The 22,954-nt window shown below is 34.9% G+C and overlaps 2 protein-coding genes across 2 annotated transcripts; one reads left to right on the top strand and one right to left on the bottom strand.

Moving 5' to 3' along the window:
- The first annotated feature begins 5,523 nt into the window (after positions 1-5,523).
- LOC147387198 (uncharacterized) lies at positions 5,524-9,369 on the top strand. The gene is made up of 3 exons (XM_086421121.1): positions 5,524-5,918; positions 7,451-7,474; positions 8,597-9,369. Exons 1-3 carry the CDS (start codon positions 5,696-5,698, stop codon positions 8,920-8,922), a joined length of 573 nt encoding a protein of 190 aa, XP_086277247.1. The 5' UTR covers positions 5,524-5,695; the 3' UTR covers positions 8,923-9,369.
- Positions 9,370-11,372: 2,003 nt separating this feature from the next.
- Positions 11,373-20,751, bottom strand: LOC147387197 (uncharacterized). Its single transcript, XM_086420621.1, has 9 exons — positions 20,455-20,751; positions 17,207-17,278; positions 16,550-16,639; positions 15,631-15,673; positions 14,070-14,176; positions 13,170-13,265; positions 12,500-12,690; positions 12,294-12,363; positions 11,373-11,778 (listed from the first exon to the last, which is right to left on the bottom strand). The coding sequence occupies exons 1-9, from the start codon at positions 20,650-20,652 to the stop codon at positions 11,653-11,655; spliced, it is 993 nt and encodes a 330-aa protein (XP_086276747.1). The 5' UTR covers positions 20,653-20,751; the 3' UTR covers positions 11,373-11,652.
- Between the last annotated feature and the right edge of the window lie 2,203 nt (positions 20,752-22,954).

The following is a 22,954-nucleotide window of genomic DNA, read 5'->3' as shown; positions in this document are numbered from 1 at the left end:
TTTGATATCATCTAGACAAGTCATTATCTCGAGTTTTAATCGATTTTTTCATGTATTTTAATCGGAAAAACTCAAAAAACAAAGATGTGTGGGTTTTACCAGCTTTGAGTTCACCACTTTTTACTGTCGAGTTCAATATTTTTAAAAAATTGTCGAATTCAACAATAAAAATTAGCGAGCTCGACAACAAAAATGTTTACCTCGAAAAAAGAAAGGTTGTGAGCTCGCCAAAAACGGGGGACTAGTAAGAAAAAAAAAAAAAAGTTCTACCAAATGGATTATGAAGAAAATGTCCAAAACTTAGAGACTATTTAGAAAAAAATCCCTTCGCTACGGTCCTTCAAGTAATTCCCCCCCCCCCAAAAAAAAAAAACAGTGTACAGTGATTTTTATTTTTATTTTTATAATTCTTTTCCCCTGAATGAAAATATGAACAAGAAGTTATCTAGAGGTGGATAACATGGGAGCTATCCACAAAGAATCTTCCTTTTTAAGAGGAACTTTTATCATATTCTCATGTTAATCTGCTAAATGACTGGTCAACACCTAAGACCTTGAGAGAGTCAACAATAGTCCTACTGGTGTGGGTTGATTATCATTGATTCTGGTGCAAATGTGTTGCATTTAGGAGGGAGGGAGTTGGGTAGCTAGCTAACTCCTGGGAGTACAGGATCTATACTTCTTTAGTATGACAAGAAATATTCCATTGTTACCCTTTATCAAAATCTAGGTTGACAGAGAGAGAAAGATTTGGATAATATTAAGGAGTGCCAGGTCAGAACCCTCTAATGGGTACTTGCAAGGTATCTTCTCAAGGTCTGGTCCACCTTTTAGAATCTAAATACTTGTAAGACTAGAAATTGATGTTTAATGTGAAAAAGATCCCACAAGCATCTATGTAATGGTGTGGAGGAGGTTCCACCAAAATGAGATAAGAGAGAGGGAGGGACACATATTTCAATTCCCAACTTTCCTGATGGGCTGGACTTAGGGCATAAAATGGGTTGAATTTTTTTCGAAATTTGAATCTGAATTTAATGAATTTGATTCCTTTGAGTATATTTGAATAAAAATGGGTTAGATATGGGTTGATGTTCCTTGACCTGAGTTAGGTCCAAATCATATACAAATCCAACCTTATATTCACCTAGATTCGAATAATATATTACTTTGAAAATTATATTTATATATTTTTCTTCAAATAACAAGTGTTGGGCACAGTGACTAAAGCCTCCCTCTAAAAACGGTGACGTCTACTCAATCAACCAAATCAATTAATTCAGTCGGGTCAGATCCGAATTTGGTTTAGTGAAATTAAAATGGTTCAGATATGGTTTTAACTAATAGAATCTGAGTCGGGTCCAGATCTTGATTCGGATAAAATTTTGAATATTAATATATATGGATATGGATATATTCATATCTAGCCAAAACTCAACCCATTTTAAGCCCTAGTTGGACTTAACTATCCTACCAGATGGGGTTAAATGATTTCAAGGCCCATAATAGATATACTAAAAATTATTCGGGAACTAATACTTGCACTGATCATTCACCTCGATTTCTAGACAAGTGGAGTACCCATCAATTCTACTTCATCGTTCAAGTCACATAATAATATGGTAGTATTGCTAACTAAAAATTTGATAAATAAATTTATTTTTCTACCTTTTTTTATATATCTTATTCATTTTATTATGCCAAGTTTCCTTTACCCATGACGCTTGTCTCCGTGAATCCTGAGATCATAGTTGATCCCCTTTGTGTATTGGAATCGACTAAGAGATTTTGTTAGTCCTCTTCTGTTCTCGTTTCTAGTGAAATTCAACTGTTTTTTAATCTTGAAGTGACATGTGTACGATTTGAAAATTAAAATTTAATTTAAAAAATCTGCCTAAAAGAGTTGAGCCTACAATGGGGTATCGAGCTCACCATGATGTATGGCCTTTCTTTGTAATTGGAATTTGAATTATTTGACTGGATATCCAAATCATCCTTTAACCAAGGCCTGATAATGGGTTTTTTTATGAATGGGCCTGTCCAAATCCTAGCCCATTAAGTCTCAAAAAAATATATACAGACCAGTCAAAAGGTAGAGACAGAGAGGGCCCACATATGCACTAATCCAAGTTGCACTTAGCGTAAAAAATTCGGTTTTGCTTATTTCTTTCTCTGGGCCCAAAAACAAATACCCTAAAGGGCCTCCTCAAATGGGTCCCACTTACTCACAATCAACTTGGGGCCAATCACCATTCATACGTGAAGGTCCAAAAAGTTAAGGAATATTTTGCCCACCGACCTTATCCTGCTTCGCCCAATTAAATTTCAACCTTCCCCTCACATGTTTTACTATCTAAACCACTCTCTATACATGACTTTCCACCTCTCTCTCTCTCTCTCTAACACACACACACACACACACACACACTATAAATGTACAAGCCCTCGCATGCTCTTTACTACTACTACTATCACCTTCTTCACCCATTAGCCATCCCACACCCTCACAACTTCACTCACTCAGGAGAAGCCATGGAGAAGTCTCAAATAATCAAATTATCTCTACTTACTCTCCTCTTCCTCATCACTCCTCTTTTATCGACCTCGATGAGGCATCCGTATCGTTATTTCCTTCTTAATCTTCTTATTTTCACTTTAGTCTCAGAAGGTGGTTTTCTTTCCTTCTTTAAACCTCAAGAGGACACTAAACCTATTGTTAATGCACCTAAACCTGTTATAGTACGAGAAGCGTCTTCTAGCAATAAGTTTGATACTCTCACCGATAAAGACTTAACCGAAAAGAAGGTGAAGATAATCGAAAAGTCGAAATCTGCAAAGATCGTGTCAGGTGTTAAGGCACGTAATGTGAAGAAGTGCCCTTCCATGCCAAGTCTCTTCTTTATAGGAGGTGGGGAAGCCGAAGTGGAAGCGATGGAGGAAGAAGAAGAGGAAGGAAGCCTTAGTGGACAAGAGCTGTTTACGAAGGCGGAAACATTTATCGGGAACTTCTATAAGCAATTGAAGATACAAAGAGAGGATTCATGGAAAAGGATTCATGGGTTCTATCATAAGGGCTTTTGAGTATGGTTTTAATTATTTGCATGATATGCTTTGGATATAAGTTTAGGTTCCATTAGTTTGTGTTTGTTATTGTTGAAGAAGAAAGAAGGGTGCCATGTCCTTCTATTCATGGGTGTCCTTCCCTTCTTGTTTCTTTACTACATATTTCTACTTTTATACACTAATGTGATTTGCTAAACATGCAAAATCACTTGGAATCATGTGATACTCGAATGAATTAATAGAAACAAAACTAAAATAATCATATATCGCGTACTTTGCATACTCCATTTTCCCAATTGTCGAAGAACGAAATCCACGATCCAAGCTTTGTCAATAGTTTGGCATTCTCTTGACTCCATTCTCTCCTCCCTTACTTAATAAAGTGTGTCTTAATATTAATTAAAACGAGTAAATCAATAACGTTTACTTAGGGTGAAAGAGAAGGCCAAGAGTTTGATTCTCTTTAGGTTTTCTAACCCATCAAAGAAACATCTAATAATACAAACCCTTTTGGTTTTTTTTTTTTCATATTAACTTGTACAAGAACACCAAGTAGGTTATTGAAATTATATATTTTGACAATCAATTAATGTTAGAAACACGTCAGGTGGGTCACATAATATAGTAGGTATTTGTAACATGTGCCTTTCTTAATGTTAGTGTCATTCATTTTCAGGTTTAGTTAGTAAGTAGAAGAAGAAAAAAGGTAAGGTTGTGTTAAAAGTGGCTAGTATGGTTAGGTACTTCATATAAAATTAAACATTTTGGTATTATAGAACAATACTTCTATACTTAACCCCAAAGGGGCGGCTCAATGGCAATTTCAGATCTAGTAAGCGGTGAGAGTCTGTAGATTGTGTGTCTGACACCTAATATAAGCAATATCTCTTTGAGGCCACCCGCGAGGGCGTTCTCTCACTTACCTGATGCTTGTGATGTGCGGGCGTTGCACGTGCCTAGGGCAAGGACCCATATGCTTTGGCTCTAGCCCTGACTCATCTGATCCCCCTAGTCGGACGTAAATCCGGATAACCCTCGTTATACATATATGTATAACGGGGATAGAGTCACCACCTAGTGTTTTCGATAACTAGATTCACAATTTATCTTAATTTTTCAATAAATTTTTATAAATTAACTTTTGATATCCTCATGATATTCCTTAAATTTTAGATACGTAGTACCAAATATTAAATTTATATATATTTGGCTTGGACAACTCCATGAGGTGAAACTACTGATACAAATTATACGAACCCAACCAATACACCAAAGCACCTAGGTTTTAGTGGTATAGAAAGAAAGCACTAAGCCATATCCATTTGAAGTCATAACAAGATGGATTAGAGACCAAAGTCTAATAGAAAAAAAAAAAAAAAATTACATCAGGGGTAGAAGAGATTGAAGATAATGGAATTTTTTTTTTCTTTTTAAAAAAGTCTCTCATGGAAGACTAGAGTCAAGGGGTATGTCATGAGTTTTAGAACAGAGGTATCTCAAATATTCACCAAAACCTGGAGGGGTGTGTCTAAATTAACCAAACAATTATAAAAAATTCATAGATCCCAACATTTAATGCTGAAATCGGTTCTGGTTCCACTTAGGGTCTCTATCAAGAGGCTCCACTCAACTTATTTAAATCGAAGGAGACTTATTTATAGGAAGTTAAAAGTAAACCCCCAAACTTGTTCACTGTAATTTAGAACTAGCCCCTCCACGTTGTGGTGACTTTTTCACACCTTGTTCTCAAACTGATGGCATACCCCTTGACCATTAGTCTTCTTTCAAAGACTAACAATCTTTTTAAATGACAGAAATACCCTCATCTTCAACCTATGAAAATTGCTACTTCGCCTTTTTTTTTTCCCCTAATTGTTGCTTTATCAAAAACAAGATATATGTTTTGACTTCTTGTTAATACTATAGGCAACTTTTCGATCATCGTATTAGAATAATAATAATAAATAATTATATAAAACTCTCTAGTAGGACACGATGATATTTTAACAATTAGATGATCAAAAACATATCAGATTCAAGAATGATCCTTCACCAGAGATTTAAAGGATTGAGTTGTCCTTACACCTTTAAAGGATTTCTAAAACCTTGCACATTATTTTCATATCTGAACAGAAAGATCTTATGAAGCTTTACTGTTTTTTGGGATTGACTTTAGGCCTTTTTTAAAGGTCGAAGACAAGGGTAAAACATTTTTCCCTTGGAGATAAAAAAGATGGTGGCTTAAGGGCAAAAGGGTGTGAAAATAAGGGTATTTCCGTCATTTAGTATTTTTTTTCGTTAGTCATTCGCAAAAGACCTAACAGTCAAGGGGCGTGTGTTGCAGTCTGAAACAATGGGCATCTCAAATATTAACCCAAAACCTAAAGGTCTATAAAATAAAAAATACAAAGAAGGTTAGTTACTGTTGTTAACTTTTTATTAGATTTTTCACACTTTCACTCTCGATCTCGAACAATTTTCAATCTCAGATCGCCAAACAAAGAGAAAAAAAAAAACCATAAAACCCTAATCCCACCAGTCCGATCTACACGAACCGAATCGTTGATTTTTCCTCTATTAAACTCTTCAAATCTAGAATTCTAGATCTCCTCTTCAAATTGCCCACACAGATATGGCTATCAATCGGCCTGGTGGTTCGTGTAGCCCGGCCGTGTTGAAGGGTTCTGTGGCTTTAATGGCTGTTTGTTTGTTTGGTTATATATTGGGTCCTCCTCTGTACTGGCACTTTACAGAGGGTTTGGCCGCTGTGAGACAAGCTTCTTCATCTGCTGTTGTTTCTTGTCCTCCCTGCAATTGCGATTGTTCTTCTCAACCCCTTCTCTCCATGCCTCAAGGTAACAATCATCAATCAATTTTAGTTATTTTATTTTATTTTTATCGGCTTAGATCTTTTGTTTCTTATTTGATTGATTTCGTGCTAATTTCAGCATCTTAGTAATAAATGATAATTCTTGATTTGTAAACCCTAGTTTTATAGGGAACTTAAAAAATTAAAGAAGCCTAATTTGGGTTTTTTTGACAGATCTGTCATAATTATGACTGTGAAAGTGGTGACAAAGAAACCCATCTTTGGCTTGCTGATCCTTACGAGCTAGATACATTTAGGAAAAAAAATGTTTGAAAAAATTAAAGATTTCTTTGGTGAAGTGTGTCGTCATGTGGTCTCCGAAATTGGAATATCCTTATTATATGGGTTTTCCGAGTTACCTACTTTTCAGAAGAATTTACTTGCGAGGTTCGTGCTAATTATAATAAAGTAGATATCAAACTAGTAGAACTTTTTCTCAAAATAGTGTCTTTACTGAATTTTCTCCTTCTTCCATGTCAATTTAACTTTCAGATTGTGAATAAACGAAGCAGCAAAGAGAACATAAATAATTGCAAAAACACAAGGATTTGCGTGGTTTGGCAGTGTGCCTACATCCACGGATCAGAACAAAATCCAATCGCACTATATTCTTCTGAATTACAACCCTAGAGATCTCTAGCAAAAACCGAGAGAAGAGAAAATATTTCTCTCCCAAAAATAGAAAACCCTAGAAGACTTTCCCCAAAAGACTACCTATATACCTTCAAAAAAATTTGCCTCGGGGGTGCTGCCCCCAAATCTCACATGGGCCCTTCAGGCCGAGCCCACTTCACTTCGGAAAAAGTCTCCTTTGATACTGTTTTACCTCTTGAAGCCCAAGCTCAATCAGAATAGAAGACATTTACACAACACAGATAAATGCCAACTTGTGCAAATACTTCATCTTTATTTACTTGATTAATATATCAATAGTTTTATTTATTTTTTCTCTTGTCATTCGGTTTAATACTCCCGTGTGCTATCTTTTAATTTGGATCTAAATGTGTCATGATTATTCATAATATATTGTAAGATCTTCTTGTACGCATCATTGGGTCATACATGTCGTTAGAAGAACAAAGAAGATAAAAAAAGAGAGGAAGAAAATTATGAGTAGAAATTAGGGGAGCATATAATGAGTGGAGGAACTGGATCATTATATAGTCGACCATCTAATATTATTCACCTTGTTGTAAGACTTTGTTGACTGATTGATTTTTATGAACATAATCCCATCTTTGGGAGCAATATAAGTTCCTATTGATAAACATTGTGCTGAATTATATTTGTTTCACATGTTTATCTTTTAGACAGTCTTCTAAAATATGTCATTTTCTATGTGCCTGTTTTTTCCAATCTTCTTACATATGGTTTTCTATGAATCACTTGGAGGCTAGTCTTTTTATTTTTTATATTTTGCACCATAATTCGTATTACTCATTTATTTTCCTTAATCTGTTTGATCTCAGCCAGTCTAACAAATGCTTATCTTTGTTTCCTGAATCTATTTTCCTGCAGGATTGAGCAACTCTTCCCTTGCAGGTTAGATTTCCTTGTGCAAGTTATATGTAAAGAAGGTGGTGATTGGTATATGAAATCTGATTTACTGTTAGCATCTTTCTTGAGGTTGAGGTTGTCATGTTCATATGAAGTTGAGATGCATACATGCAACTAGAGGTTACATGTATTATCAGTTGAAGTGTTATTGTGCTTGCCCAAAGTGCACTGTGTCCTATGTGCTTCAATGGAATCTGTATTGTGCATCCTTTCATTGTGTAGTGTTTCCAAGGTGTTAACTCTTTTTGGATCCTACATGTTTTGTCAGATGCCTCAGGTGTTCTGAATAATTCACCATCAGTATTCATGGGAGGTTGATTGTTCTTTCTAACTATTTAATGGGGTGATGTGGTGATATTTATTTGATGAAAAAAGATCACTTAAGTTCGTAAGATTAAGTGATCACATTCCACAACTAACTCCAGGCTAAAACTGTGTTGGAAAAACAATAGATGGATAGATTTTCCATGCCATTTCATTGGCATAAAAGGGTCTGTGGTTCAAGCTTAGCATTTCTACCTTCAACAATCTGGGGACATTTTCATTCGTAAAAATAATAAAAAATAATTGTTGATGACATTTTGTCAATTGGTACATCAAATTTGCATGCTCTTTACCTCATTCAAGTTGTCAAGAACTTAAAACCTGTCAAAATTTATTGACATGGTAGTTATATTCGATCTTTGAGTAGATTTCATGTGGTATGATATATGCGAGGGTATATGAGGAATTAACTGTCATTTATCACAATGTCCATTTGTGTTTCATCATCATCATCAAATCTAGTTTATCACCGATGACTATGAGGCTACCTACATTTGCATGATTTCATTTATTTGTTATTTGCTATTCATTAGTTGTTTACTCATCTAATCTGCATCTTCTCTGCTACGTTTCATCAATGAATATGTTTATCAATTCCCTATTATTCAGTTCCATAAAGCATAACCTGTGTTGCTTTAGGTTTATGAAATTTGATTGGGATGCTTGGTCACATAGCATTCTAGAAACACACTTCACATCAAATTCTATGGACAATATCTTTATCGATCTTTCTGCATCTTCTTAAGATGTTTTAGCTATAAGTTTTATTGGTATATCTTGCAGATTGTGTGAAGCATGATCCGGAGGTCAGTGAAGACATGGAGAAGAACTTTACAGAGCTCCTATCAGAGGAATTGAAGCTACGAGAAGCTGAAGCTTTGGAAAACCAGCAGCGGGCTGATATGGCACTACTTGAAGCTAAGAAGGTGGCATCTCAATATCAAAAGGAGGCAGACAAGTGCAATTCAGGGATGGAGACCTGCGAAGAGGCAAGGGAGAAGGCAGAAGCTGCATTGGCCTCACAAAAGAGACTTACCGCAATGTGGGAACTAAGGGCTCGTCAGAGAGGATGGAAAGAAGGGTCTGCTAAGATTCATTCTCAGCCTTGATTTGAAGTCCTGGCTGTGTAATAAGGATTGACTTCCCGATAGATACAATATCAAGAAGGATTATTTTCATTCACATCGGCATTCTACATGGGTAAATGAGATGATGATATTTTTAACTGGGATCACACCTCGAAGAGGGCATTTTGGAGGCGACTGAGTTGGAAGAAATTGTGTGGGCTGAAGTGTCCCCTGTTGCATAGGAGATTCGATTTTTTACTTGTTAGTTCTTATTTTTTTTAGTCAGTTTAGAATTTGCTATTGCTCTCTGGTTTTCTTAAATAGTTCATGTTTGTAAGATCTAAGGTTCTCATTCTCCACCCCTATTTCATATTTTGAAAAGCTTCCACGAGACAAGGAAGGACTTTGGCTCTTTGAAGTTTTAAGCACAACAAATGTAGTGATTGGGATTGCAAGCTAATGTGTAATATCATATAGGTTTTACTGATATGTAATGCTCCAAGTATAATACCAACTTCCATGGCAGTGGAAACCACCATTGGATGGGTATGGTAGTTGTGATCATCAAAACCATCCAATTTACAGAGTGTTTGTAAATGGAAAGCTGTGTGCGAGAGTCTGTGACTCACGCTTGTTACTTAAAATTGCGTGTTTGATACATTTAACCCACGCAAGTTAAGAACTCTCAGACTCTTCAACTTGCAGTTTTACAAGTATTTCAACCTACATAGATTTTGATGAAAGTTAATAACTCTCAACCTCGTCAGGTTCTCTCTCTTCTCTTCCCAGCCCGTGATCTGCCCTCACTCTCTCTCTCTCTCAAATCAACAGCCATTGCCTTCAAGTATCCTAACATCTGCATCTTCTTCATCATCTCCCTTTCTCTCCCCATCTCCATATCCCAACCTCAAGCTCCACCACCAGTCCCTGCTCACTTCTCTGCCTCATCTAACCAGGCTGGTCAACTTGAATCAACAGCTACGATCCTCAACAATGGTCTAGATGAGCTCAAATCATGAAAACTATTGTGGGTTTCAGACACAATGTTTATCTGGTCTCTGCTTCTCAAGTTGTTTTTGCCAATGAGATTATCCTTCCTACTAACATTGGTAATAGGACCCTTTTGCTGGATTTCCAACGGATGATCTCAAAATTGCGGATGAAATTGCAATTGATTTCAACCATATGCAGACTCAGATTGATTTTGTGGGTACTCGTTTCGAAATTGGGGCTACTAATTTGCCACTAATACCATCAAATAATGAAGGGAAATTTCTGGTAGTTCTATAAAGGGTAAGAAGGTTGAAGCAAAATTTCTTTGCATCTTCTATTTTGTCAAACACCAAAGTTAATATTTACTTTCAAGTTCAACTTTCAGAAGTTGAACCGTCATGAGTTCAATTCTCATCTTTAACTATCCTTTACAAAAACACCCTAATGTAAACCTCTAAATGTTTGTTGTCGGTAGTCCGTCCCATGAACCAACTATCAGTGTATGATTGGTGATTTTTTGCCATTGAGTTCGAGCATTTTTCGAAGATGATTTTAGCTACAGATTTAAGCAATTTATGGATACTCAAAAAGATAAATAACATGACCAAAAATAAGAATAAAAATTATCTCGCATGGCTATCAACTACGAAAGCAGCAAGGATGATATCATGTCTCTTTGTGATTAGTTGAACATTTAAACAAGCACAAACTAGAACAGACAAAAAATTGTACCAACCACCTCCTATGGGTGCTTCTTGTAATTTTTCTTCTAGATTTTCAATTATTGGGACAACTTTTCTTATATATTGCACTCCAACTAAGATTAAAGAAGCATGAAAGCCATCTTCTAAGTTTTTTTTTTTTTTTTTTTTTTTTTTTGGGGGGGGGGGGGGGGTTCTAAGAAAAGAAACCATAAAAAGAGGGAAAATGAAACAGTGGGAGAGGTTGGGGGAGGAGATAAAAGAGGGAGAATGGATTTGATTTCATAACCACTACAAGAAATGTAAGATTTAAGAAAATCTTATTTTTCTAACCAAACCAAAAAAATGGATTAGGTGGTTTTCTAGGAGAAGGATAAATGGATACCATAGTAAAAAAATAAATAATGGCTATCTATGTCCCGAGTCCTGATCCTGTAAAGTCATTTAATTTGAAAAATGTTAATTTTAGAGCTAAAAGTTACTTTCAAATACTTAAGAAGTGATATAATTTATACTAATTTTACACTCCAAATTGTGTTTTCATGGCCAACAATTACATGCATAAGGGTGATATAACTATCTCTGTCATTATCTAATTTTTAAACAAAATTTCATTATTATTACTTGTAAATTTAACTAATGCACTCTCCTACAAAGTAAGTAACCATATCATAATATCATGCAAAACAAGTACTTGAAGAGCCACATCATGCATCGGTTGTGCCATACACAATGCATGATCTGACAAGACTAGAAATGAATAAGAATATTTAAAAATAAATAAAATAAGATGGAGGGTGAGAGCAAAAGATAACATTATTTCCATCCAGCAACTTCAGACACTGATTTCAGTTTGTCTTCCAGTCCACCTGCGTGGCTGTTTATTATTACATAAGTACCATTTTAAACAACACGAAATTGCTCGATGTAAGGACTACTCAAAGTTCACACCTACGATATATATATATATAAGTTCAAAAGCGATAAATATAAAAGGTTGCTTCCACTGGCACCCTTGCCACTTTGACATCAAACTTACGTTCCCATGGAAGCAAAATGGGACGCACTTAAGGGTTCTTTATTTAACCCTTGCTTGGTTTTTCGCTTGGCTTACACGCAGCTTATTATCAGCCCCTCCCCCAGCCTGAACTGCTGACACATTATGGATGAGCTGTTGTACCCATTGCTTGATACTTGGGTCAGTCTGAAAAAAAAAATATTTATATATATAAGAAATTGAAAGTGAAAAAATAAATATAAATATAAAAACACACAAAGTTTAGTTCAATGATATGGTTATTGCCATTTTCGAGCACCTAGAAAGATGCATTGGAAGTAAAAGGAAGTTAGGGACTACTATTAGATCTGTCCATCATAACCCAAAGAAATGGGCATTATTGTCAGACAGAAAAAAGAAAAAGAAAAAAAAAGTAGAGGTAACCATGATCACCTAAAGAATTCAAGGAAATCGGCAACCAAATTTCAATTTTAGCTCTCCCAAAGTTGGATTGGGAAGGCTATGGCAATGGTTAACAAGAAAACCTTGGTGGTCGCTAAGTTTTGGGCGATTAAACAAAAGTCAAAATGAAAATGCATTCTATCAGTCTAAAAGACGTAATATTATAATAATAGAAATATACATCTAGTTGAATATACAATTCCTATGCGAGAGGTATTTTAAGAATAGAGATCTTAACAAATTTCACAAGTAGGACTTACATGAAAGATGGGGGTGAAGGTAGCATCTCTTAACTTTTCAGGAAGGCAATTTCCTAATGCTTCACAACCCCTGTATTGTGGAAACAATAACCATAAATTACTTAACAATGCCAATATACATATGAAAAAAAAAAAAAAGTTAATTACAAAATAAAAATGGCATTACTACCTAAGAATTCAGGTCATAAATTATTTAATCAACCAACCTTGGATGCTCAGAAAGCCTGAGGTAACAGCGGACTATATGTTTAAGCAGTCGGGCTGAGGGCACTTCAGCAAGCGCTGTGAGCATGCTTCCCAAAACATGGCATAATGCAAAAAATCTGTCTGGTGTTGTACAGATGTAACGCAGCCCCATATCATCCAACAGAATTTTTTGAACGATAAACGTCGCCACCTGTACAGTAAAAAAAGAGTCAATGAGTAAGAATTGAAAAGCATGTTAGCTTCAAAATGATAGCTCTCTGACAATAATCTCAAAATCAGTCAATAAAAATAAGGTTCTAAACGAGGAATATGAGGCAGTATGGTAGTGCAGTTCAACTGAGGGGAGATGATGTTCTTGGAACCCATTGATTCTTCTTTTGCAAAGCAAACGACACACACATACACACACTACCTATACCAGGACACAAACACTGAGAGAAGTGAAATATTTAAAAGATGTGGAAGTTGCACAATTTCCTGTAACGAAGTGCTTTATTAAAAACCATAAAATATAATTGAATCATCTTTAAAATCTCATAATCTGCTAAACATTGATGTATCTGGAACCAATATATAGGAATGTACACAAATGCAAAGTTTCTATTGGGAAAGTGAGACACCAAAAATAGTCAAATATTCACGATTGATCAAGAAAGTCTTGTAACTTACTGTTTTCGAAAGTTCACTACCCATCTCCATGCTGCTCAGACACAAGGGTATTATTTCTGTCGAGAGAAGGAAACGAATTACTTCGGTATCATCAACCTGCAAAAAAAAAAAATTAAAATTAAAATCATTCCCAAACTCCACCAATGTGTACATTAGGTTTGTATTGCCAATCCCAAGACTAGATAAAAGGAGGATTATTGTGTCAGCTTGACAGACGATGTTAAATAATGTCAATCCCTTAAATGATCCAAAAATGTTCATATACAAGTGTTGAGGATATATATCGCAATGCAACTTTGAGATTGTGGGTTCAAGTCCAACTCATTCATCCAAAATAGTGGTAAGACTAGAAAGACAAAATTAGAAATGATTGTATATGAGATTTTGGGAAGGAAGACCAAAAACAGCACAAGGAGAAGTTTGGTGAAAATCAAGAACACTAAGAGGGAAAGGGGAAGGCTGGAACTGATGAGGATGGGGGTAGTAAGAAAAGCTATGGAGATATATGCCTTGACATGAAAACTTTGTCTTCATACATTACGAACCATATACCTATACGCACACATTCGAATGGACTTTTGCTCACAGATTTTCAAATGTTATATGGCATTTTATTTTGATCTAGATCAAGTTCAAAATTCATGCATTATCGAACTGTGGAAAGAATGGTTGATAGATCAGTCATGTATACTGTATTGGGTAATTTTTAGAACATCATAAGGTTAATTTCGTCTTTTCAATGAAAATGTAAGTGCATTTATATACTTTAGAAGCAAAATGTATTTAGAGATCAAGTTATTTCAGAAAGTCGTCTACGGTATAAAATAAGGGAATTCCAGAAGTTTTGAAATATACAATCTGCAAGTATTATATATATATAATCTGCAAGCTCTTCGATACCTTTACGAGTGCACCAATAACGCCCAAGCTGGTAAGCCTCAAATACTCAAATGGTTTTGTCTTGCTTGTTGTATTCAGGAAAGGGTAGAGATACAAAGGCATATAAGCTGCAAAAGAAAGAATGGAAATATTCAATCATCAATTTCCTTATATTTTTCAACCAGACAAATAGTACCAAATGCATCTTCATGGAAGAGATTGTCAAACAATTACTCCATAATCCATGTGTAACAAACTCAGAGAGCAGATAAAGTTTTGGATCTAAAAGTTAATTATTTGACGAAATTTCTTGCAACCATGCACCTAAAAAGAAGAAAAACATTTTTTTACAGTGATTTTCTAAATAAACTTACATAATATTTACAGGCTCAGCGAGGTAAAAACTGTAAAAGTCCTTTGAACTTATAAACTATTTGATCAAATTGAATTTACATATTACACTTTGAAATTTAAAAAAAAAAAAAAAAAAATCCTCCCACATTACACCTAGTTAAAATTGAAACCTTGCATCAATCCAGCTTCACATCTACTATGTCAACAATTTACAAAGATAAAATACTGATGCATGAAAAATAAGAATAGTGTTTTTAAATGTGTGTGATGTTATGCCAAAAGGCATGCTTCAGAGTGAAGCTCATTAAAAATGCTTTGAGGCATAAGGGAAAAACGTAAAAGAAAACAACCAAGACTTACGATTCAGACCAAGAGAAACCTTTTGGCAGAAGCATACACCTCACATGATTATTTTTGTTAATTTCCTATTTTTAAACTATATATTAACAAAATTTTCTATTTTCTTCCTCTCTCTTCTTCATTTACTTCTTTTCTTTCTTCTCTTCTATTTCCTTGTTATTGCTAACATGCAGAGGGCTTGGCATTTCAATATAAAATAGTAATATATGCTAAGTAAGTTGTATAAATTGATTTGATTCATGAATAATTTTAACACTATTTAGTATTATGCAGAGAAAGTCATTGAAAAAACAAAGCTTAGCTTATATTTTAAATATAAAATAATTATTTATTCTAAGAACTTTCAATGTTACAAAATATTTCTTTCTTTGTAACATCTCATACTATTTTAATTTAGGGGATTGAAACTTAGAATTGTATTTTGTGGATTTGAAACTTGAAACTTGAAAATCGAAAATATGTAGTGGCTACCCTTTTTTTTAATATTAATTATATAAGTTATATTTATTTTTGTAAAATTCCATGCCTGTGAGACTTACGCCTCAGAGCACTGGTCAACCGACCGTTTAACCTCATACCTCAATGTCTGAAAACATTGTGTAAGAATAAAGATGTACGACTTCCTCCCAAGACGAATAATGTTCATTTTCTACTGAAGTATAGGGAGTAACATATGCCTACCATGAAAATCGAAAAAACATGCTAGGACCCTAAATTCAAGATAATCTCAGACAACATACTTCCACATCCATAAGCTCTCACAGGCTTTTAAATATGCTTTAACTTCATAAAAATGTGTAAATTTTTTTTAACTATTGATTAATTAAGAAATGGATTAAATATGTCGAAAAGGAATCAGAAAAATTACCATTGAGAAACTTGGCCCTCGTTTGTGGGTGAGAAGCAACGCACTGTATAAATAAAAATTTGAAGGAAAAAAAAAACTTAATCAGTTATTTCTGGATAATGAATAAGCAAAGAAAACATTAATATTTTGAAATATAATGCATGAAAAAACCACTATATTTTGGTGGTGGCATTTGCTTCACTCAGATCATAGTAGTATTGCGCATTTTGGGAAGATCCGTGAAACGAAGATCTCCTTTACGACTGCAAATTCCTTTGATCTATCCTCTGTCATCATCGAAGCAGTTATTATCCAATGTATAGGTAGTGAGAGGAAAGAGGCTTGGGTTGGAGGAGAAACCTAAATGATTGGGAAATTGATTTTTTGGCAACACTTCTGAAGAAGATTAAAGCTAATAAACAGTACTGAGCCTGCCTACAAGAAACAAAAAATGGGCATAGTGGGTGAGAAAGCTACTTTACCCACCCAAGACTTGTACTTTAGAGGGAAGACCTTATGGAACCTATTTATCTTTGAAATCCTTCGCTCTCTATGGAGAAAGTGAAACTATGACAACAAGGACGGCCCGGGGAATCAATTCTACAAAGGTTCAAATATCTTGACTACCAGTGGACCTCCATTATTGATGATTTCAGGGGAGTCAGTTTTGAAGATTATGTTTAGATGGGAGCAACTTGTCATTTCTAGCTTTTGATATTCTTTATCTTTATTTGGAGCTCAGTAATTGTCACTCTCACCCTTCCATCCTTCACATTTATTTGCTCACTCTCTTCTAATTAAATTCCTTTTAAAAATAAAAAATTATCATTACATGAAAGAAACATGTAATTACTTCCAAACAAGAAATTCAACAATGATTAGTTAAAAGAGATAGGTTAAGAATACCATGTCATAAAACTAATAAAAAAATTAATACAACCTGAAGAAGAGCAAGTGCATTGCAAACTCGGTTCGATGTTATTGGGGTGAGGGTTGGTGGTAAGAGTAAAGGGTATACTGCAACTATCTCCTGCAAGAAATGAGAAGTTGTGAGTTGTGATGTTAATCATCAATCGTGCAAAAAGTAAGGTGGTATGTTAGAAGAGAATGTGAATGTGTCGCAAACAGACGTAAATTATTTAGAAATAAATAATAATAATAATAATAATAATAAAGATGTAGAATGTACAAAGATCTAGCATTGAAAAAGAAGCTAGCCTAAGGTGATATTTTAGTGGGGGGAAGTAAATAAAAGTTTAAAAAGAAAAAAAAAAAAGAACAATACAGTGGGATGCATCACAGGAAAAAAACATGAAACATATATGCTTACAAGTACAAAATTTTCCCTAGATTTGAAGAAAGTAACTTGTCTTTAATAGTGAGGCCACAGAGACTTTTATGTGTATAAAAAAAACAAATATAAGTTTAAAAAAAAAAAAAAAAAAAAAAAAGTGATTAAATTAGAAAGGTAACATAAAACAAGACTGAAAATGGCTATCAACCAGCTGCAAAAAGCCTAGTTAAGAACTAATCCATGTTTTCCAAATTAAAATGAGTATATGGGTTACCTGAATGTGTATAAACAACACAAACATACCTGTATGAGTGCAGCAATTGTTCCAAAAGAGTTCCATAGCAAAGGGGCGAGATCTCGAAAAGCCTCTCTTTTCTGAAAAGAAAAGGAACAATGAAGTTGAGCTTATAAGTTTATCATGCTTAACTTCAAAATGTCAAATTATAATGTAACACATTAAATGGTTTACAATGAAGGACAAAAGCTCGTTTTTCACCCTAAGCACTTCCAAATTCTTTTAGCACAAAACAGAAAGCGGCTGAAATTAACATTAGACACCCCAACTTGATAAAAATAAACTCCAATGATAAAATAAAAATAAAAAGAGCATTTTGCCCCAAGATACGCAAAATCGGAGTTCATTTTGGCTGACAAGGAAACATTCTATTGCCATTTAAACATGAAAAGTTAAAATGTGTTCAACCCACCACCCTCGGTCCAAATTTGGTTCTTTATCTATTGGAACTAACAAATTGAAAAATAGAGAAATATTTTCAACATGGTTCACTCAATCGAGGAGAAGCCTAAGCCCTAAGCAAAGCCATGGAAAATTCTAAGCAACATATTGTTGGTCCATTCATTTCTTCAATTAATCTGTAAGAATTAAAGAATAAGAATGCAAATAATAATAATAATAATAAAGTAGAAGTAAAGCACATTTATATAGAATATGTAGCACACATAACTAAAATGATTATCATTCTATAACCTCTTTTTTTTTTTGATATACAAGTGGGTTAGTGGTTAGTAATCAGTGGGTGAAGGTGAATTTTGAACCAGGGTCGTGGTATGAACACTCACTGACCTTAACCAACTTAGAAGTTGGCACCTTCAATTATCATTATGTAACTTGATCATTTATTACTATTAAAATATTTTTTTTAATGCTTTAGCAAAATAGATGTATATGTAAACATAACCCACTGCAATTTTTGATTTAGACAGTACAACAAGACCAATAAAGAAAACAGATGAGAAAAAAATCAGGGGCGGAGCCAGGATTTTCTTGTAGTGCGGGCAAACTATGGTTTTAGGGAGACATTCAGAGGTTTTTGGTTAGAAGTTGAAGAAAAGGATATTTAGGTCATTTCCAATTAGTATATGAGAGAGGGCCAGTCAAGAGGCAATGTCATCAACAAAAAATTGAAGAGGGGCCAGGGAGGAATTGGAGGGAGTGGGGACAAATGGGGCATGTACTTAGTTGAAAATATAGGGGGGTGTCTCAAAGTTTTGTGGGGGCAATTGTCCCCACCAACTCCTTACTAGCTCAGCTCCGCCCCTGAAAAAAACAGAGGAAAAAAGAGAAACAACAGGAAATAGCAAACACACAATGGAAACAAAGAACAAAAATGCAAACACAGATATTTATTACGAGGTTCACCCTTTATGGGCTATACGTCCTTGGAGGCGATCGATCATCTTTACTATCACGAGCAAAGGATCACAAGGGGATCCACCCTTCTCCGTCTCCCTTCTAAGTGTGTGTTTGGTAACACTTCTGAAGTCTGAATGGAGGTGGTCCACCATTAAAATTCAGACTTCAGATGTCTTAATCTTGTTTGTTTATTTTCAGATTTAAGAACAAGAAGACATTTTCAGTCGAAAAAAATCAGCCATAAAAAGTTGCTGGACGAAGTTCTGAAATCTGAAAAAATATTTTATACCTAAAATACCCTCCTCAAAATAATTATTTCCATCACTTATCCCTCTTTTATAAAAATCTTTAAACCCTTACCTCTCCTTTCTCTTCTACATCTCCTTCATGTCCAACTCGGCTTTCAAGATCTACAAAGGTATGTGCATCTACTACTCTATTGTTATTCCTTGATCGATTAATAGCATGTGAATCTCATATTGAGAAAATCTCAAAATCAAAACTTCAACAAACAACCAAATCAAAAATCAAAACTTCAACAAAAACCCAAAATCAAAACTTTAACAAACAACCAAATAAAAAATCAAAACTTCAACAAAAATCCTAAAATCTCAAATAACCAACCGAACCCATTATGGAGAAATCGAACCATTTTCAACGTCTTTCCTTATTTCTCTCTTCATCTTCTCTTTATCTTTCCTTCTATCTTTTTTATTTTTCTTCTTGCATAAAGTTGGGTCATTAGACGAATAGAGAGAGAAAGAGAGAAAGAAAGAGAGATGGATAGGTTTTGTTAGGTGTATGAGTTGTTTCCTTAGTCCTTAGGTGGACTCTTTAGGGTGTATGAGTTATTTCCTTGGTCATTGGATGATGGACTCTTTAGAGTGTATGATTTGTTTAATTGGTTATTGTGTTTTACTTGGTTCTTGTATTTTCTTGGTTTTGATAAATTGGAGAGAGAGAGAGAGAGAGAGAGAATAATATAAATGAGAGAGACGAAAAACAGAAAATTGGAAAAAAAATTATATTATTTTATATATAAATGATTTGTTTTTGTATTTTGAATGAGAATTCAATTTGAAAATTACCATCATTATGCATGTTTTTTGGTTAACAATTTATTATAATTACAGAAGGGTAATATTGTCAAAATGATCATTATGTTTTAAAATTCTGTTTGTAACCAGAAGCTCTTATAAATTATAAACAAACAACTTTTCCAGAACAAAATTCCAGATTTCAGATTTCAGACTTCAGACTTCAGATTTCAGACTTCAGACTTCAGACTTCAGAAGTGTTACCAAACATACCCTAAGTCAAAGTTATATTTTTTTAAAACATCGATCTGATTAGAAAAATACCATCAGGACACAAATAATTCTCATTGTGTCCTGAATACAGGAGATGACCTCTGCACAACACATGCAACGGCTAAGGCCAATGCTTTAACACCTAGTGCTTCGGCAACTGTTTATAAATGGCCTAGGCATGAGGGTCTCCTGGGTGGGCGACAAGAATTTACAAATAAAGCCACATACAATGCTTTGGAAAAGTTGAAGTTCACTTATCTCAATAGATTTCAGTGGTTTTGATACCAAAAATGAAAGCTTTTTTCAATGTAAAATTACAAAAACGCAAGCTTTTTGAATAAAACCACCAAATGCATTAACACCAGAAGCCCAATTTCTTGTTTCTGAAGAGTCATTTAACCAATCAAATGATGACCCAAACAAACTCCCCAATTTGAAAATAAGATTCTCAAACCTAACATATAAACAAACAATCAAAAATAAGAAATACAAACCTCAAACATTCCAAAGCAGGGATCGTTTATTTCTAAACAAAGAGAACTATAAAACAAAACCCATAGAGGGGTCGATAAAGATAAAGCTCTAACCTTTGAGAGCTCATGAAGAGCGTTTTCTCTTAGTTCAGGGTCCCTGAGCTCGAGAATCAACTGCTCTGCCAAAGATATGTTCCTCTCTCTGTTGGCCTGAGCAGCAGCAGCAGCATTAGTAGCAGCGTTTGAAGAAGTGGCGTCAGACCCTTCTTTTGAGGGATTGGGATTGGGAGATGGAGTCTTATTCGACTCCATTACAGACGAGTTTGCAAGCTTTCACCGTTCTCCTCCTCTCTGTTTTCCTCTCGAGGAGACGAAGAGTTCGTTAGAGACAGCTGAGTATGAGCGAAAGTTTTATAATTGGCTGACATATAAATAGTACTTCCGCATTTTATAGTATGTATCCGGTACTCCTATGTGAGTGTTTAAATCATAACTTCCAAGTCTTGGTTGCATGCCACGTGGAATATAGTTTAGGCCCACTGATCATAAGCGTGTTGATGCTTATCTTAAAAAAAAATTAAGGGTTGTGGATCTACAAAACATCAACTTATCAAATATAATTAATATATTTTAAATTATATGGAAACAACACGTGTAATGCATACGTTGCACGGGTTATGGCGTTTCTTGAAAAGTGGTTAGTAACGTAAACCCGGGTTAGGACGGGTGTTACTCTGGAGATAGTCGGTTACCTAAAATTGGTTCTATACAGTGTTTGGTAACCTAAACCTGAGTTTGTACAGTTTTACTCAGAAGGTTGTTGGTGAACCTGGGCACGTGCAGGTGTTTGGTAACGTAAAGCTGGGTTTGTACAGTGTTACTCAGAAGGTTGTTGGTAAAGTAAACTTGGGTCTGTGGGCGATGGTAAAGTTTATTGCTATTTATGAAATTTGTGGGTATTGATACCACAAACCTGGGATTAAGACCAGATTCACTCGATTTAATGACCCCATTAATTATGAACTTATCTAATAGATAAGACTCTTATTGAATCCGAAGCCACGAGTAGCCTAAATATAATCAGGTATAATTAATATATTTTAATTTATATGGAAACAACACATGTTATGCACGTGCTGCATGAGTTATAACGCTACTCGAAAAATGGTTAATGGCGTAAACTTGGGTTAGTATAGGTGTTACTCAGAAGGTAGTTGGTTACCTAAAATTGGTTCTATACAATGCTTGGAAACCTAAACCTGGGTCTGTACAGTATTACTCAGAAGGTTGTTGGGAAAGTGACCTGGCTATGTGCAGGTGTTTGATAATGTAAACTTGGGTTTATACAGTGTTACTCAGAAGGTTGTTGGTAAAGTAAACTTGGGTTTGTGGGCGATGGTAAAATTTATTGGTGTTTATGAAATCTGTGGGTATTGATACCACAAACCTGGGATTAAGACCAGATTCACTCGATTTAATGACCCCCTTAATTACGAACTTATCTGATAGATAAGACTCCTACTGAACCCGAAACCACAAGTAGCCTGAATATAATCAAGTGTAATTAATATATTTTAATTTATATGGAAACAACACGTGTTATGCATATGCTGCACGCATTTTGGCGTTTCTTGAAAGGTGGTTAGTAATGTAAACCTGGGTTAGTACAGGTGTTACTCAGAAGGTAGTCGGTTACCTAAAATTGGTTCTATACAGTGTTTGGTAACCTAAACCTGGGTCTATACAGTGCTACTCAGAAGGTTGTCGGTAAAGTGAAACTGGGTATGTACAGGTGTTTGGCAACGTAAACCTTGGGGATATACAGTGGTACTTAGAAGGTTGTTGGTAAAGTAAACTTGGGTCTGTAGGTGATGGTAAAGTTTGTTGGTGTTTATGAAATCTGTGGGTATTGATACCAGATTTACCCAAGTTAATGACCCCATTAATTACGGACTTATCCGAAGGCATGAGTAACCTAAATATAATCAGGTATAATTAAGACATTTTAATTTATATGGAAACAACACGTGCTATGCATGTTCTGTGTGAGTTATGACGTTTCTCAAAAGTTGGTTCGTAACGCAAACCCGGGTCTGTACAGTGTTACTTAGAAGGTTGTTGTAATGTAAACTTGGGTCTGTATAGTGTTACTCAAAAAGGTTGTTGGTAATGTAAACTTGGGTCTGTGGGCGGTGGTAAAATTTGTGGGTAATGGTAAAGTTTGTGGGTGATTATTAAATTTGTGGGTATTGATACCACAAACCTAATAGGGTTAAAACCAGTCAATTCATCCAATTTAATGACCCCATTAATTATGGACTTATCTAATTTACACGACTTCTACTAATCCCAAATTCACAAGTAACCTAAACATAATCACTATATTTAATATTATAAAGAAATTACACATGTTATGCATTCGATGCACAAGAAAAGTTACTCAGAAGGTTGTTGATAAAATAAATCTAGGTCTCTGAGCAATGTGAAATATGTGTTGTTTATAAAATTTGTGGGTGTGATACCATAGACTTGGGTTCAAAACTTGCCTATGAGTTATTATTCTGATTCATTATTAGAGTAAAAGATAAAAAACAATAAAGTTGGAGAGGTATTA

This window comes from Akebia trifoliata, chromosome 13 (genome assembly GCF_017979445.1).
Source record: "Akebia trifoliata isolate Shusen 1 chromosome 13, ASM1797944v1, whole genome shotgun sequence".
Classification (NCBI taxonomy): domain Eukaryota; kingdom Viridiplantae; phylum Streptophyta; class Magnoliopsida; order Ranunculales; family Lardizabalaceae; genus Akebia; species Akebia trifoliata.
The sequence above is the reverse complement of the archived record's forward strand: the minus strand, read 5'-3'. Positions and strand labels throughout refer to the sequence as shown.